Source organism: Pelophylax lessonae (genome assembly GCF_965119305.1).
Source record: "Pelophylax lessonae genome assembly, chromosome: 2".
In the NCBI taxonomy this organism is placed as follows: Eukaryota; Metazoa; Chordata; class Amphibia; order Anura; family Ranidae; genus Pelophylax; species Pelophylax lessonae.
The window spans coordinates 371568904-371586318 of NC_138769.1; the positions used below are offsets into that span (position 1 = coordinate 371568904).

Consider the following 17415-nt stretch of genomic DNA (forward strand, 5'->3'; position numbering starts at 1 on the left):
TACTGCAAATTCTTTTTCTATATACATGAGGTACTACCCTGCTGGGTGTGACAGCGCGGGGAGAGGAGCCGCTCGTGCGTTTGACATCTACACTTGAGCTGGTTACCCCTTAATAGGGGCTTTGAATCCGGTGAGTGTAACCCCACTAGGGGCGGCACAAGTGAGAGCACTAAATACCGCACATCGGGGGTGTGTTCCCAGATTTGGAAGTATAATAAGATATTGGCTTTCAGTCTCAACATTGGAAATGCTGCACACTGTGTGGCTTTTAAAGGAACATTAGCATTCTGATAACAGACTAACTGAAATATTACACCAAAGCTTGCCACTGTTCACACTGTATGGATAGAGGCACCCCCTACTAGGGGTCTCTTGCTGCTAACAATTCACTGTGTATTGGCACTGGCACTTTTTGCACATTGCACTATTTGTATAGCACTAAAGCACTTCTGTATGATGTAATTTATATATTTTAATTAATTGTATGTATATTTTTATAAATGATATGTCAGGTACTACCAGCTAACAAAAACTACACATATGATTTATTCATTGACTAATAGCACATATCATGATTGCATGGTTTGGATCTCAAAATCTTCCCATACCTTTTTTATTTACATTTTTCACTAATAGGTATTAGGCAGCGCCACTACTCACTTGCACACAAGCATTTTTTTGTATCCTTTGGGACACTACCACTAGGTGACAATTCATAGTGAGGGCAGCAGCCGTTTGCGCAAACCTGACACACTCTTTAGGTTCATAGCGAGGGTCAACCTTTCATAAATTACTATACTCCAAACTGAAATATTACACCAAAGCTTGCCACTGTTCACACTGTATGGATAGAGGCACCCCCTACTAGGGATCTCTTGCTGCTAACAATTCACTGTGTATTGGCACTGGCATTTTTTGCACATTGCACTATTTGTATAGCACTAAAGCACTTCTGTATGATGCAATTTATATATTTTAATTAATTGTATGTATATTTTTATAAATCATATGTCAGGTACTACCAGCTAACAAAAACTACACATATGATTTATTCATTGACTAATAGCACACATCATGATTGCATGGTTTGGATGTCAAAATCCTCCCATACCTTTTTTATTTACATTTTTCACTAATAGGTAACCTTTCATAAATTACTATACTCCAGCAAGACTATCTAAAATTTACCTGGGGACCTCGGCGGAGTGTTGGCGCTGCTCATACACTCCAGCTACCTTTAGTCATATATTTTGGCACTGCCCGGTAGCTCAGCAGTTCTGGACTGCTGTTGTGCACTGTGTCGTGAAGATCACCTCTGTGCTGGTGCCTATGACGGTGTCCACCTGTCTGCTTGGTCTAGTGGAGAATCTGGCACCAACTAGGGCCCGGCACACCTTATTTAGTCTGCTTCTATTCTATGCTCGCAAGGCTCTGATCCTCTATTGGAAAAAGTCAATGACACCCCTATATCTTATTGGAAAGGACTTGTGACTAAGATGACTCTGTTCTATAAAAAGGCACATATTTGAGCAGAGGCTGCCCAAAGAAGTTTGATAAGGTGTGGAAGATCTGGCTGGAGAGCCCTGCCTCTGTCGTATTAGGTAGTCTGAATAATGGACACTTGGGTGGGAATTGGATTGAAGGTGATGTAGAAGGTGCCTAACTATGTGCTCAATTACATTATCATCCCAGAGGCTTTATATGTATGTGTTTTATTGTATGTATCATGGCATTGATTATTCATGTCTCCTAAAGGGGACTTGTATCCTAGGATGGCGAACCTGGTTGGGGAGGCAATGGGAGTTGGAGGAAAGGAGGTGGGGTGCTTTTGATGGGGTTTTTTTTGTTTTCTATGTTCCGCCTTGCGTGGTGAGTTTTTTTGTCTTTTAAAAAGCAATAAAAAGAAATTGACAAAAAAAAATATATATATATAATCTGGAGCAGAACTGCATTGCACAGACTTATATTAACAGTACTGGACTGTAAATAGTATATGTTTAGTACTGGAGTTGTGGGCAAAAGGTTGCATTTTAATTTTTTAGATCTATGATGCGATTTGTATACTGAGCACACTGGAGTTGTGAGCACACATTCTCTCTCACCTACCCACCTAAGACAGAGATTACAAAGGAGGACCCATTTATCAATTTTTCTTTTATACTAAAGAAAATACAAGAGGGCCAGGACTATAAAGTCACTGGGTTTCAAAGTGGAAAAGTAGTTAATTCAGCTTGCCACTAGCTTCTAAAAACTGACATATCCATTTTGGTTGATACGACCTTTTAAAACTCACATACCTGCAAGTTCCGTGTAATGAGCTGTGCCTTCCCCTCGGGGGTCAGACAGTCGCCCATATTATCGGATTAGAAGAGGGAAGTTTAAAAACGCAGAATACAGGCACTGAAAAACAAAGTTAGAACATATTAGCAGGGAAAATAATGCATCATTTGGTACACAAAAATAACAATTGTCTTGCTTTAAACTATATTGCATATTTTAGGATGACCTCTATAGAAAAAAAAAAAAAAAAACACAACAAAGAGTTTCCTCTTAACTGTACTCAATGATAACTGAAGAGACTAACAAAAATAGGATTTTTGACTTCCCATAAAATCCATTTCTCCGATGTTCATTGAGGGACACAGCTCCTGATCCTGCTTAACCATTGGAACGTCCCAAAAGCAGTGTTAAACATGAGAAGCGGAAAAAAAAAAGCAGAAAAATATTCCCAAGGCTAACCATAGCCAACTAGGTAATAGGAGCTCAACCATAAACAACTGGAGCTCACCTGAAAAAACAAATATACCCTCAGAGAGGACTAGGTCCTCCAAACAGCAGCCACCAAAATCTTGCGGCCAAAAGAAGCATCCGCAGATAATAACACATCCACCTTATAAAAATGTAAAAGTGTGCACCGACAACAAGGTGGCCGCCTTACAAATCTGCGTCACTGACGCTTGATGACAGAAGCCCAAAAAAACACTAAGTGCCCTAGTAGAATGCTCCTTGACAGGAAAAGGAGGAACCTGACCCCTGATGCAAAAGACCTGAACCGCCGTCTGTCTGATCCATCTGGAAATGGTCGCAGAAGAAGCGGAAAACCCTTTTCGAGGTCCATCCATCGGGACAAATAGAGAGTCTGACTTCCTAAAAGACTCATAGCTGCCAGGTACACATCCAAGACAAGCAAGGTAAGTCAAAGCCAGCGAGTGACCTTTTTTTGTGGCCAGCCTAAAGCACACCTGTGCAATAAATTATGCTGTCTAATCAGCATCTTGATTTGCCACACCTGTGAGGTGGATGAATTATCTTGCAAAGGAGAAGTGCTCACTAACACAGATTTATGAACAATATTTGAGAGAAATAGGCCTTTTGTGTACATAGAAAAAGTCTTAGATTTTTGAGTTCAGCTCATGAAAAATGGGGAAAAAACAAAAAAGTGTTGTGTTTATAATTTTGTTCAGCGTACATGCAGTCAAATGTGTAAACCCTTACATATTGCTACTTCAGGGATTAGCCTCAAGTGACACATTTAGATGAAACAAATCTTCTCACTTAAAGTGGATCTTCATTCCCCAACCCCCATTTTTTTTTTTTAAACCCCTACTTACTGGGTGGTGTTTTCTGCAAAATTCAAATACCCAACAGGATCCAGCATTGTCCTGCCAAGATCCTCTTATATGCTGACACTGATTGGGTCCAGCGGCACCATGTTCTTTGGAATATCATCCGGGTTCATCCGGGATCATCCACAACCAGTGGGCCTCCCAGTGATGCGCCACTAGGTCCGCCCACCTCCTTCTCTGTGAGTGGACTATGCCTCCTGGGATATGTGATCTGCATATCCCATGAGGCACAGAGAGCATAGTGCACATCATTCGCTTAGGTGAGTGATGTGCATGGGAGTGGGGGCTGGACATTTTCCAAGAAAAAAAATAACAGTGTAAACAAACAAAAAAAGACAGGGCTATTTGTGTAGCATAGGGGTGGAGAGGAGGGAATTTTGTTCAAATGGTTAAGAGCCAATATAAGCTGTGCCTGTTTATCTGCAACCCTCTATTTTCTACTGCCTTCTAAAACACACAGATCAAAGGATTTTTCTCAGCTCCAGAAGGCAAGGAGTGTGGTATACGATGTCACACACTGCACAGAATAAGACACAGGGCTCAGTGTAATTTGAAACCTTAAAGTGGGTCATGAAATTTGACCTAGGCACATATCTGTATTGTTTACTTATCTCTCTCCAAAGCCCCTTGTCTTTCTGCTGCTCCAATCCTCGGTTATCAGCATGATAACTTCTGACAAGTTCTCGGACACAGGAGATAAAAACAGCTGAAAATTTGTGTCGGGGTGGTTGCATAGAGATAGATTAGCAGAGAGCTGGTCTATTCACAGCACAGCTCTGCATGTTTCTTCCTTCCTCTGCCTTATGTGGAGGGGGTGGGGTGTGCCTTTCCTCCAATCAGCTGTCACACAGTGTATGCCAAGACTCCATACAAAGTGCTGGAACAAATAGAAAAAAATTCTAACGCAATGTTCATTTTCTAAACAGTGTAGAAGCTGAAGACAGCAAATATACAAGTAAAACTTATGTAGGGAGATTTGTTTAATCTCTGTGTATCATTTGAGGTTGTTCACTTTACTGGGTATAGAGCTTCAGAGCGCAGTTTAAGCCTATAACTCACACCTATGGTCATTACCACTGGTGGTCAGTATATATTGTGGTATCTGCTGGTCCTCAGCACTGTAGATCAGGACTTTCTTCTGGGACTGATCAGAGGATCTATTTCCAGCTATAGTCCCAGGAAATCCTGGACTTACTCTACTCAGCCTCCCACCACCAGCACCCAATACTGGAGAAATGTGGCTTGGAACAGCTGTCACCACCTCACATCACATCCATAATACCTCAGACACCCAGCATGGTGAGCAGGAGGCCCATATCACAGGATACGAGTACCTTCTGGTACCTCCATGAACCTTAGCAGTCCCCCACCTCCCTCCATCACTGCTACCCACTACATAAAACACAAGTCCCCTCTCTGATGAGATAACACACAAAGTGTCGCCCTTTCATGATTTTCCCGGTCTCAGAGGGTCTCCTTACCGGCTCACGTGTGTCCAGCCGATCACCCAGTTCCTAGTAGCCGCGGATTGCGTCAGACGTTCACATCGATGCATTCGGCATTCGGCACTCGGCTGAGCTTGCCTGTTTGCGCTGATTGGTCTGAGTAGGCGCGCATGCACGTGAAAGTTAGAGGAGAGAGTGCAGAGCAGGTAACGGTGGGAAGTTAGTGCGGAGTGAGGGAAGCCGGGCTACAAGGCAGCTGTGTCCGGTCCGGGGTCTTCTGTTCCTCCTCACTCAGTCTTGTATAATGTAGCGGACTCTGGTTGCTTTTATACTTGTTCACGTTGTTCCGTCCTGCGGGACGTTCGTAGGTAAATGTCGGTGGTCTGTCTGGCCGACTCAGGCCTACCTAATGAAGAGCTCTACCGCCTCCCAGTACTGTCCTCTCATGTCTGTTGGAGCAATGCTCTCCCTCTATTATCCTCTCATGTCTGTTGGAGCAATGCCCCCCCCCCCCTCTATTATCCTCTCATGTCTGTGTTGGATCAATGCCCCCTCTCTATTATGGTGTCCATGAGGTGGGAACTTTCACCTGTCTGCAGACTTCTTCATCTACAGCTAATAGCAGCACTTTTTTATTAGTATTGGATAGAATGGAGAGGGATTAGAAGCCCTTTTGGGTTTTTACTACTGTCTGTGCACCCCATATGCTTGATGAGAATATCAGATGAATGATCCTCCATTTTTATTTTTTTCCATGCTTGTCTCATTGAAAACAAAGAGGTTATTAAAGTGGAGTTCCACTCAAAAGTAGAACTCCCGCTTATCTGTCTCCTCACCCCCTCTCCGGTGCCACATTTGGCACCTTTCAGTGTGGAGCGGGTACCTGTTTTTGACAGGTACCCCGTCCCCATTTCCGTTAGATCTCACCGCGGCAAGGTACGTCAGAGGTTTAGCTCCCTGCTTCTCCCTCTGCTTCCTGGCCAATTACTGAGCGATTCATGCATGCGTAGTAGGGAAAACGTCTGGGACGTGGCGGGAGGGGGGCACCTCTTCCCCTGCACCGTAAGGGTAATTCCGCTGCAAATCCGCCACTGGGACCACCCTTATCTGAAAGCCGACCGCCCGCCGCTTAAAAAAATACCAGGGTTATGGCAGCTATCTGCTGCCATAACCCCAGTATTTAGCTTTTAATGGCCGACGCATATAGTCATTAGGCGGTCGGTAAGTGGTTGCATGTATATGGCAAACAGGTACCGATGACTGATGGGGTGACAGGTGACGATGATTGATGAGGTGACAGATGACGATGATTGAGGTGACAAGTGACGATGATTGATGGGATGACAGATGACAATCACTGACGGGGTGACAAGTGATGATGATTGATGGGATGACAGGTGACGATCACTGATGGGGTGACAAGTGACGATGATTGATAGGGTAACAGATGACGATGACTGATGGGGTGACAATGACTGATAGGGTGACGGTGATTGATGGGGTGACGGGCGATGGTGCACGGCGGTACTGATGGCAGTCTCTGGTGACCGGTGAACTTTAGGCTATGTCCACATGTGAGCGTAGCGATCGCGGGCAGAATCACTGCGATTCTACCCGCGATCCAGAAATCATTGCAAATCGCGGGACGCCTGTGCGTTGCCCGTGATTTGCAATAGCACCCCAAACGCTGTGCGATGTTGCTGCGATTTCCGTCTGCCGAATCGCGGTAACATCACGCAAACAACGCATGACGCCCCAAAGAAACTCTTGTACCTTTTTTGGGCATCATGCGATGTTTGCGCGATGTTACAGCGATTCGGCAGGCGGAAATGGCGGCAACATCGCACAGCGTTTGGGGTGCTATTGCAAATCACGGGCAACGCACAGGCGTCCCGGGATTTGCAATGGTATCCGGATCGCGGGCAGAATCGCGGTGATTCTGCCTGCGATCGCTACGCTCACATGTGAACGTTATGGGTGTCAATTTCTGGGCAATGATGAGGTGACTGTTGGGTGACAGGTGCAATTGGGGGGGCTGAGGACTGTGTGGGGACATTTATTTGTGTGATTTTTACTTTTGCAGGTGTACAGAGCAGTAACTCACTATTTCTAGCTCTGCTCTCCTCACACTAGAAACTGTATGAGGAGAGAAGAGCTAGTAACAGTGAGTTACTGCTCTTTGTTTACATTTTGTGATCGGCTGTGAATGGATTCACAGCCGATCACATAGTAAACAGTCACTGTCAGTGACTGTTTACTACTGCCGGTGACAGCTGTGTTCCTACGGAACATAGTGCCACCGACATGACCGCGCATGCGCGGTCATCTTGTGGGCGCCTCCATTATGATCGGCTGTGTCATTGGAACACAGCCGATCACATGGGAAACAGCCACGCCCATTGGCTGTTTCCCCCCTGCCGGGACACCCCGACACCGGCAGTGCAGGGCGGCGCGCACGCGATCACGCGCCTGCCCTGCTTAAAGTGCCGCCGTCATATGACGGCGGCCCAGGATAATGGTCGCACCGCTCCGCCGTAATATGCCGGCGGCATCTGGTTAATCATAATTGGTTTTATTTTTTGCGCTATAAATGAAAAAAGACCGAAAATTTTGTAAAAAAAAAATGCATTTTTCTTCGTTTCGGTTTTAAATTTTGCAAATTTAGTTATTTTTCTTCATAGATTTTGGCCAAAATGTATACTGCTACACAGGGCTTGACAAATTTGCCTGAAATCTAGGAGCCAGCTAAAAAAGTTAGGAGCCAGTTTTTTTTTTTTTTAAACTAACAACCAAGCTTTATTTAATAAAACGGATTCTAAATTTACACATAAATACGAGTAGAACCCCACTCTCCTCTATAGCGCAATTGGATGGAAACAGGCTGTCTGTCTCTTTCCATCCGATGCTATCTGATCCGATCCACGGGATGGATAGAAAATAGAACCACCATCCATCTGTTTTTGGAGGACAGGATCATATGGCGGCAGATTGCCGCTCCATAGAGGAGAATGAAGGGTCCGATCAGGTCTGTCTGAAAAACTGACAGGCGGACCCGATCAGACAGCCCGTGTGAAAGGGGCCTTCGGCTGTGGCACAGCGATGAGGAAAAAAAAGTGTGTGTGTGTATATATATATATATATATATATATATATATATTTTTTTTTTTTTTTTTAATAATAAGAATTGGAAAAAGATGTTTTATTTTTTTTTTAATTAAAAAAAAAAGAAAAACATTTTTTTTTTTTTCTTAAATTTAAAAAATAAATTAATAATAATAACCACACTCCCTGTCCACTTACCTTTAAGCAAAGGTAACTGGACAGAGAGATGAAGCCTGCAAAAACTTCCCATCTCCTTCCAAAGAGCAGATGAGAGGGAAGGCATTGAGAACATGCATTACTCCTGGCCACCACAAGAGGGCGCCAGTTCTCCTAGCCTCTCATCTCACAGAAGAAGGCCGAAAAGCCGGGGCCTCAATTTATGGACGGCGTGGAAGTCCGTGCACTCGGGAAAGAAGGTGGGGGCGCAAAAGGGACAGGACACCTCCTGCAGGGCACCCCAGGCGCCAGGTCGCTAATTCTAGTCGTAAATGCGACCTGGCGCCCGGGGTTTGTCGAGGCCTGCTGCTACATATCTTTAGTAAAAATAACCCAAATAAGTATACATTTTATGGTCTTTGTGAAGGGTATAGAGTCTACAAGCTAAGGTACCAATCATTGAAAATTGATCACACCTGATGTACTGACGGCCTATCTAATTTCTTGAGACCCTAACAAGTCAGGACAGTACAAATACCCCCCAAATGACCCATTTTTGGAAAGGAGACATTCCAAGGTATTTAGTAAGAGTTTTTTGAAGTTGTATTTTTTTCCCACAATTCTTTGCAAAATTAAGATTTTTTTTTTAAAAAATTATGTTGCACAAAATGGTCATATTACGAAGTTATTTCTCACACACTGTACAGGCATACTTGCAACTACACCCCAAAATACATTCTGCTACTTCTTCTGAGTATGGCGATACCACATGTGTGACACTTTTCCACAGCCTGACCACATACAGAGCCCCAACATCCAAGGAGCACCGTCATGCGCTCTAGAAGCAAAAATTACACACATAATTTTCTGACCACCTATCACACTTTTGAAGGTCCTGGAGCACCAGGACAATGGAAACGCCCACAAAATGACCCCATTTTGGAAAGAAAACACCCCAACACATAATCTAGGAGGCATAATGAGTCTTTTGAACATGTCATTTTTTTTCCACAAGTTTTTGGAAAACGTGGAAAGAAAACAAAAAACGCATTTTCTTTTTACACAAAGTTGTCCATTTATAAGACATTTCTAACACATAGCATGTACATGGCAAATATTACTCCCCAAAACACATTCTGCTACGCCTCCTGAGTATAGCGATACCACATATGTGACACTTTTCCACAGCCTGACCAAATACAGAGGCCCAACATGCAGGGAGCACCGTCATTTCCTGACTTCCCATTACAATTTTGTGAGGCACTGATAAGCATTGTAGTGGCACTGATGTGGCCCGGATGAGCACTGACGTGGCATGGATGTGGCACTGACGTGGCATGGATGAGCACTGACGTGGCATGGATGTGGCACGGATGAGCACTGATGTGGCACGGATGAGCACTGACGTGGCATGGATGTGCACTAACGTGGCATGGATGTGGCACTGAGTAGCACTGATGTGGCATGGATTAGCCCTGACGTGGCACAGATGAGCACTGACGTGGCATGGATGAGCGCCCTGACGTGGCACGGATGTTGCACTGACGTGGCACGGATGAGCACAGACGTGGCATGGATGAGCACAGATGCGGGATGGATGAGCACCGAGGTGGCATGGGCGGGCATAGATGTGGGATGGATGAGCACTGAGGTGGCATGGGCGGGCACGGATGAGCACTGAGGTGGCATGGGTGGGCACGAATGTGGCATTGATGAGCACTGAGGTGGCATGGGTGGGCATGTATGGGGCACGGATTAGGCATGTATGGGGCACAGATGAGGCACTGTGATGGGGAACGCATGAGTCACTGTGATGGGGCACGGATGAGGCACTGTGATAGGGCATGGTTGAGCATAGTAGGCGTGCAGCTCAGTGTTAATTTTGTCGACTAAAACTGACTAAAACGTTTTCGTCGACTAAATTAACACAATTTTAGTCGACTAAAATACGACTAAAACAATTCAGATGACTAAAATACGACTAAAACTAAAATGGCATTTTAGTCATAAGACTATAACTAAAACTAAATCGAAATGTGCTGCCAAAATTAACACTGGTGCATGCTCAAATCTTAATACCATAAATAATAACATATTCGATTTTTCACTCCAGGACCCAGCAGTAGTATATAATAATGAGTTTGGAAATTGTAGAGAAATGCTTAAATAATGCATTAAAAATTACAATTGAACTACACCCATTCCATTATAGATGACAAAAATGTAAGACATTTTATTCGACTAAAATGTACTGGAGTTTTAGTCGACTAAATACGACTAAAACTAAAACACTTGCAGAAGACTTAAATGGGACTAAAACTAAAATACCATTTTAGTCCTAAGACTAAAACTAAATTGAAATTTGCTGCCAAAATTAACACTGGTGCAGCTGCAGTTTCTCTCCTCCCACGCTGTACTGATTGCTGTGTACAGCGTGCAAGGAGAGAAATGCACCAGACATGCGCCGGTTTGTTGTGAAGTGACCGCTCCGTCATTGGACGGAGCAATCACGTGGTAAAAGACAGCTCTCATTGGCCCTTTACCACGATCCATAATGTGTCAGGTCTAGGCTTGTGACGGTATCAGATTTTCATGCTGCGATTAATTGATTAAGGTTTTGCCACGGTATTATCACGGTATTCTATTATTAAATTTAAATTATTAAATTTCTACCTCACTTGAATTTCATTGCTGAATTTAGGGGCTTTGGTTCACTTATGCACATTATTATATAGTCAGTCAGTACAGACTCTGTGAACCAGGCCTAAAATAGGTCATCAAGCAGTGTCTGGCCTAACTGGTGATAACTGGTCCTGGCGCTCAGCTCCGATCCGATGGCCTGGTCATTAAGAGGGCAAATCCTTGTGGTCAAGAAGTGGTTAAACCTGAAGGAGGTGTTGTTTATAAATTACTTTACTATTGCTTTAGGCCTGGTTCACATGTATGCGGGTTGGTGGTTCACATGTATGCGGGTTGGCGGCCCACATTTGCACAGGCATAGCAGCCCATTGATTTGAACGGGCTGCTATGCCCTCATTTTCCGCAGAAAAAAGGTACATGCAGCATTTTGTTAAAATTCAGTGGCCTTGAAATCCATCCTGCTTTTGCACCATGCGACTAACCTGCAGTTCCTGCTCTGGCAAGCTTTCTGCATTTTTTGTATACGTGGGCACGGCATTTAAAAACAGTTTGCGTGTGCAGCAATGGCAGGTAAGTCGCATGGTGCAAAAGAAGGATGGATTTCATGGCCACTGCATTTTTTTAAATTCTGCATGCACCTTTTTTCAGCTGAAAACGCAGGCATAGCAGCTCAAGCCCATTCACATCAATGGGCTGCTATGCCTGTGCAAATGTGGACCCCCAACCCGCATACATGTGAACCACCAACCCGCATACATGTGAACCAGGCCTAAAGCAATAGTAAAGTCATTAATAGATAAAAACACCGGTCCTCCTGCAGGTTTAACCACTTCTGGATCGCAAGGATTTGCCCCTTTAAAGACCAGGCCATCGGATCAGAGCGCCAGGACCAGTCATCACCAGGTAGGCCAGACACTGCTTGATGGCTATATAATAATGTAATGTGGGCTTCTATGCGTGTGTGTGTATATGTATGTATGTATATATATATATATATATATATTTGAGCTGCACGATTCTGGCCAAAATGAGAATCGCGATTTTTTAGCTTGGAATAAAGATCACAATTCTCTGTGTAACAAAAAAAAAAAAAATTGGGATAACTTACTGTTACGTTTTTTTTTTTTTTTATTCATTAAAGTCTATTAATTGCGTTTGAAAGACTGCTGCGCAAATACAGTGTGACATAAAATATTACAACAATCGCCATTTTTTTCTGTAGGGTCTCTGCTAAAAAAATATATAAAATGTTTGGGGGTTCTAAGTACTTTTCTAGCAAAAAAAAAACTGATTTTAACTTGCAAGCAACAAGTGTCAGAAAAAGATCCAGTCTTTAAGAGGTTAAACTTCCTTTCTCCCTGGCAGAGGGAAGGAAAAGATACAAATGTAATCATTTTTGTTTATAGTTACTGGTGACTAATGTTGAAAGGTGTTAGCTGTGTGAGTGAATGAGTCATCCAGCTCACTGAAATGTATCAATTCACAAGTCAGACCCAGGAGCAGAGAAACTCGGTATTTTAAAAATGCCACAATAACAATACCGTGGCTATGCAATACCGCTATATATCGAATTACCGAAAACTGGCATATGTCTAGTCGGGTCCCCTGGACGCGGCGAGCATGGACACTCCCGTGTGCGCGCCCTTCTGGGAGGACGTCCATGTATGCCCTCCCAGAACTAGACGACCGCGCTTTAGCTGTCTTTTGGCTATAGCCCGGCCGGCAACTGGTTAAAGCGGAATTCCAGCAATTTTTGTGTTTATAAAAGTCAGAAGCTCCAAAGTTTAACTGCTGACTTTTAATGAACACACTCACTTGTCCCAGGATCCAGTGATGCTGCCACCCAAAGCCTCAGTTCTCTCCCTGGCACCACAATGGTGGGCACCCGGCTGTGACAGATGGTGGCTTCACAGCAAGGTGCGCACTGTGCATGCGCCTCCTCAATGGCCAGACAATCTTCTGGGACCTGTGACGTGTCCAAAAAGATTGCAGGTGGGGAGAGGAGAACTTCCGCTCGAGTCACCTAGACGGCCCAAATGTAAGTGGGAGCTAGGGTACCTGTCAAACTCCCCCCCCCCCCAAAAAAGAAAAAATGACATGCCAAATGTGGCATGTAAGGGGGATGAGGAGTCCATAAACTGGAACTTCCACTTTTGGGTGGAACTCCACTTTAAGTGATAAATGTGTTTACCATTTTGATTAAAAAACACTATCAAAAGGAAATGCTCATAAAATCATCTGAGAATTGTTATTTAGTGTGAATAGATGCAAAACCTTTTTCAGTATAGATCAACAAATGCAGCACTTTTTTCTGTTGTGGAAAAATGTCAACTGCTACTGATTTGTACAGTGCATGTGGAAAGTATTCACAGCACTTCACTTTTTCCACATTTTATGTTACAGCCCTATTCCAAAATGGATTTAATTCTTTATGTTCCTCAAACTTCTACAAACAATACCCCATAATGACAACATGAAAGAAGTTTGTTTGAAATCTTTGCAAATGTATTAAAAATAAAAAAACGAAAAAATCACATTTATATAAGTATTTACAGCTTTTGCCATGACACTCAAAATTGAGCTCAGGTGCATACTGTTTCCTCTGATTATCCTTGAGATGTTTCTACAACTTGATTGGAGTCCACCTGTGGGAAATTCTGTTGATTGGACATGATTTTGATAGGCACCCGTGCCGTTCCTTCAGAGCCCTATGCTGTGAACGGCGGCTCCTGTGCGCATGCGCGGGAGTGATGTAATCGAGCCTCCTGCCAATCAGATGGCCGGAGGAAGCGATCCAGGAAGCAGGACGGCCGAACATGTCGACCGTCCTGTCGGCACTGCGGGGGGCTTCGTTTTTAGGTAAATACTTCATAATGAGCTAGTATGCGATGCATACTAGCTCATTATGCCTTTGTCTTTACAGGGTTTTTTTTCACATTTTGTTTCAGAGGGTTTACTTCCTCTTGAACAGTGAATGTTAAAACACAAAGCCGTGAAGTCCAAGGAATTGTCTGCAGACCTCCAAGACAGGATTATATTGAGGCACAAATCTGGGGAAGGATATAAATAATTTCTGCAGCATTGAAGGTTCCAATGAGCACAGTGGGCTCCATCATTGTAAATGGATGAAGTTTGGAATAGCCAGGACTCTTCTCCTGAGCAATCAGGAGAAGGGCCTTAGTCGGGGGGGGGGGGGGGGGGTCAGTCTGACAGAGCTTCAGCATTTCTCTGTGGAGAGAGGAGAACCTTCCAGAAGAACAACCATCACTGCAGCACTCCACCAATAAGGTCTGTATGGTAGAGTGGCCAGACAGAAGCCACTCCTCATTAAAATGGATGTGACAGCCCCCCTGGAGTTTGCCAAAAGGCACCTCAGACCATGAGAAACAAAATGCTCTGGTCTGATGAAACAAGGATTGAACTCTTTGGCCTGAATAGCAAGCATCATGTCTGTAGGAAACCAAGCACCGTTCATCACCTGGCCAATATCATCCCTACAGTAAAGCATGGTGGTGGCAGCATCATGCTGTGGGGGATGTTTTTCAGTGGCAGGAACTGGAAGACTAGTTTGGAACAAGGGAAAGATAAATGCAGCAATGTCCAGAGACCTTCTTGATGAAAACCTGCTCCAGAGTGCTCTGGACCTCAGACGGGGGAGAAGGTTTATCTTCCAACAGGACAATGACCCTAAGCACACAGCCAATACTTCAAAGTAGTGGCTACGGTACAACTCTGTGCATGTCCTTTAGTGGCCCAGCCAGAGTCCAGACTTGAACCCAATTTAACTTTTTGCTTAAAGCGGAGTTCCGGGCACAAAATCGATATTTTTTTTTTGTGCCCCTCCGCTAGTTAGACATCACCTGAAAAGGAATTGGATAATTAGGATAGTTAGCTGAACGTCATCGCTCCCAGGAATCAATGCGACGGCACCGGCCCCGCTCGTCACTTCCGGGGCATGCCCAGAAGCTGTGGAGGAATGCGGCGCCGCACCGGAAGTGACGAGAGGGGCCGGTGCAGGCGCATTCTGGGACAAGAAGACGTGGAAGAAGACACAGAAGAGGACCGCGCCGGCTTCAGCTGCCCACAAGAGAGATGGAAACGCTGTGGAAGAAATTTTATAAGTAAGTATTTCTTCTAAAAGGTAAGTGCGAACCGGGACAGATCAGAGGCTAGCCATTGTGGAATGTGCTAGCCCTGACTGTCCCGGGGGTATGTTTATTGAAAAATGACTTCTGATGCCGGAACTCCGCTTTAAGAGATCTAAAAATGGCTGTGCACGGACGCTCCCCATCCAACTTGATGGAGCTTGAGAGGTCCTGCAAAGCAAAATAGGAGAAACTGCCCAAATATAGGTGTGCCAAGCTTGCAGCATCATACTCCAAAAGACTTAAGGCTGTAATTGGTGCCAAAGGTGCTTCAACAAACTATTGAGCAAAGGCTGTGATTACTTACAGTGCTCAGCAAAAATGAATACACCCCTTTGAAAATTAAGATTTTTAATTAATATCTCAATGAACACAGGAACATTTTACACAATTTTGACAAAACTGCGTTTTATAGAACATTTCTTTAGTGCATTACATGAAAGTAAGGCTAATAATATAAATTCGTTTGCACAATCTTCAGTTTTACTCAAATTAGTTGATGCAAAAATGAATACACCCCACAACAAAAACTACTACATCTAGTATTTTGTGTGACCTCTATGATTTGTAAGGACAGCAGCAAGTCTTGTAGACATGGAATGAACAAGTTGGTGACCTATTGCAACATCTATCTTTTTTCCGTTCTTCAAGAACAACCTCTTTTAGAGCCTGGATGCTGGACGGAGAGTGGTGCTCAACTTGTCTCTTCAGAATTCTCTATAGGTGTTAGATTGGATTCAGAACAGGGGACATATTTGGCCACTGAATCACTTTCACCCTGTTCATCTTCAGAAATGCAACAGTGACCTTAAAAGTCTGTTTTGGATCATTGTCATGTTGGAGAAGTGCACAACAAACCAAGGGCACGGAGTGATGGTAGCATCTTCTCTTTCAATATAGAGCAGTATATCTGTGAATTCATAATGCCATCAATGAAATGCAGCTCCCTGACACCAGCAGCACTCATGCAGCCCCATAGAAGAACACTGCCACCACCATGTTTCACCATGCATTTTTTTTGTGCTCACCTTTGCGACACCATACAGTTTTGAAGCCATCCGTTACAAAAACATTTATCTTGGTCTCACTCCAGAGTACAGAGTCCCAATAGTCTTCTTTTTCAGCATGGGCCCTGGCAAAGTGTAGGCAGGCTTATTTGTGCATGGGCTTTAGGAGAGGCTTTCTTCGTGGCTACACCCGTGGGATGTCCCAGGGGGTATACTCCCTCTCTCTACTATAGCCACCCAGTTTTTTTTCTGCCTAGTCAAGAGCAAGGGCCTAGTTCCTTGCTGGGATCTTTGGCCCTGGCAATTTTTTTTTTTTATATAGAATTTTTTTTTTGTCCTGGATTTTTTCCTGTGAGATCTACAATCAACTGCCGGACTGGGTGACGGTCTGGATAATCTAAATCCAGTGGTCACCCCAGTCTGTCCATCGAGTGTGCGCGCAGACCTCAGCTCGGCGCTAGGTCGGCCGCGACATAGCCCCACCGAACAGGGGCTGGCCTGCGAGGACCCCCTTACCGAGTCCCTCACCTGACCTGCCTCCCCTCCACATAAGCTGGGGCTGTTTTGGTGGTCTGGCCATTGTTCCTGAGGTGGGGGCAGGGCACTTACTAGTGATGGGGTCTGGGGGGGGGCGCGCCGCCGACCGGATAATCGACTGTGTGTGGGGGTTTGTACCTGGTTGGGCCTCCTGCCTGGATCTGTCCCTAAGTACACTGGCTGGTTCGGCAATGAGGTCGGTATTCACCATTGCCCTAGTGTTACAAACTCTTACCGAGTGGGCTAAGCTCTTATGCCGTGACCTTGAGGAGGAGGAACAGCTCCTCCTGCCTTTGCCGAGCTGGTGAACCAGTTGGTCGAGGAGCTGCAGTTTAGTACTATGCGGGGGGGTTGTACCTAGTGGGGGCTCCTGCCTGGGCCTGTCCTTGAGGCATAGGGATTCCTCCTGGGTCCCTGGGAGCCTCTTGGTGCTGCTCGGGCCGTCATTTTCCTGTAGCCTGTGTGCTCAATGCACAGGGGCCATGTTTGTGTAGTCCGGCGAACATTCTGCAGTGGTATGCCATTTGAAATGGAGGCAGCCATGACAGCGGAGCCCTGTGGGTGGCGATTTCGGGGGTGGGAGCCCCCTCCTCATACCTTGGTGCTAACATCAAAACCGTTTCACTTCCTGATTGCCGCGCGTGGAGTGCAGATTATCCTGGTTCCTCTCAGGATAATCTGCGACCGGGTGGTGCTGCCAGTGCGGTGGGGGTTGTCCCTTTGCTGTGTTATACACTGTGTGGGGTTCCCCTGGTAA

At 44.8% G+C, this 17415-nt stretch overlaps 1 protein-coding gene across 1 annotated transcript in view; it reads right to left on the minus strand.

Moving 5' to 3' along the window:
* The window catches only part of YARS1 (tyrosyl-tRNA synthetase 1), a 53725-nt gene extending 48473 nt beyond the window's left edge, over positions 1-5252 (minus strand). Inside the window, exons 1-2 of the mRNA XM_082245632.1 lie at positions 5108-5252; positions 2298-2400 (exon numbers count right to left, since the gene is read on the minus strand). Of these exons, the coding sequence (XP_082101758.1) occupies positions 2298-2354 (57 nt within the window). The 5' untranslated portion in view covers positions 2355-2400; positions 5108-5252. The remainder of the gene's footprint in view (positions 1-2297; positions 2401-5107) is intronic.
* Positions 5253-17415: the final 12163 nt, after the last annotated feature.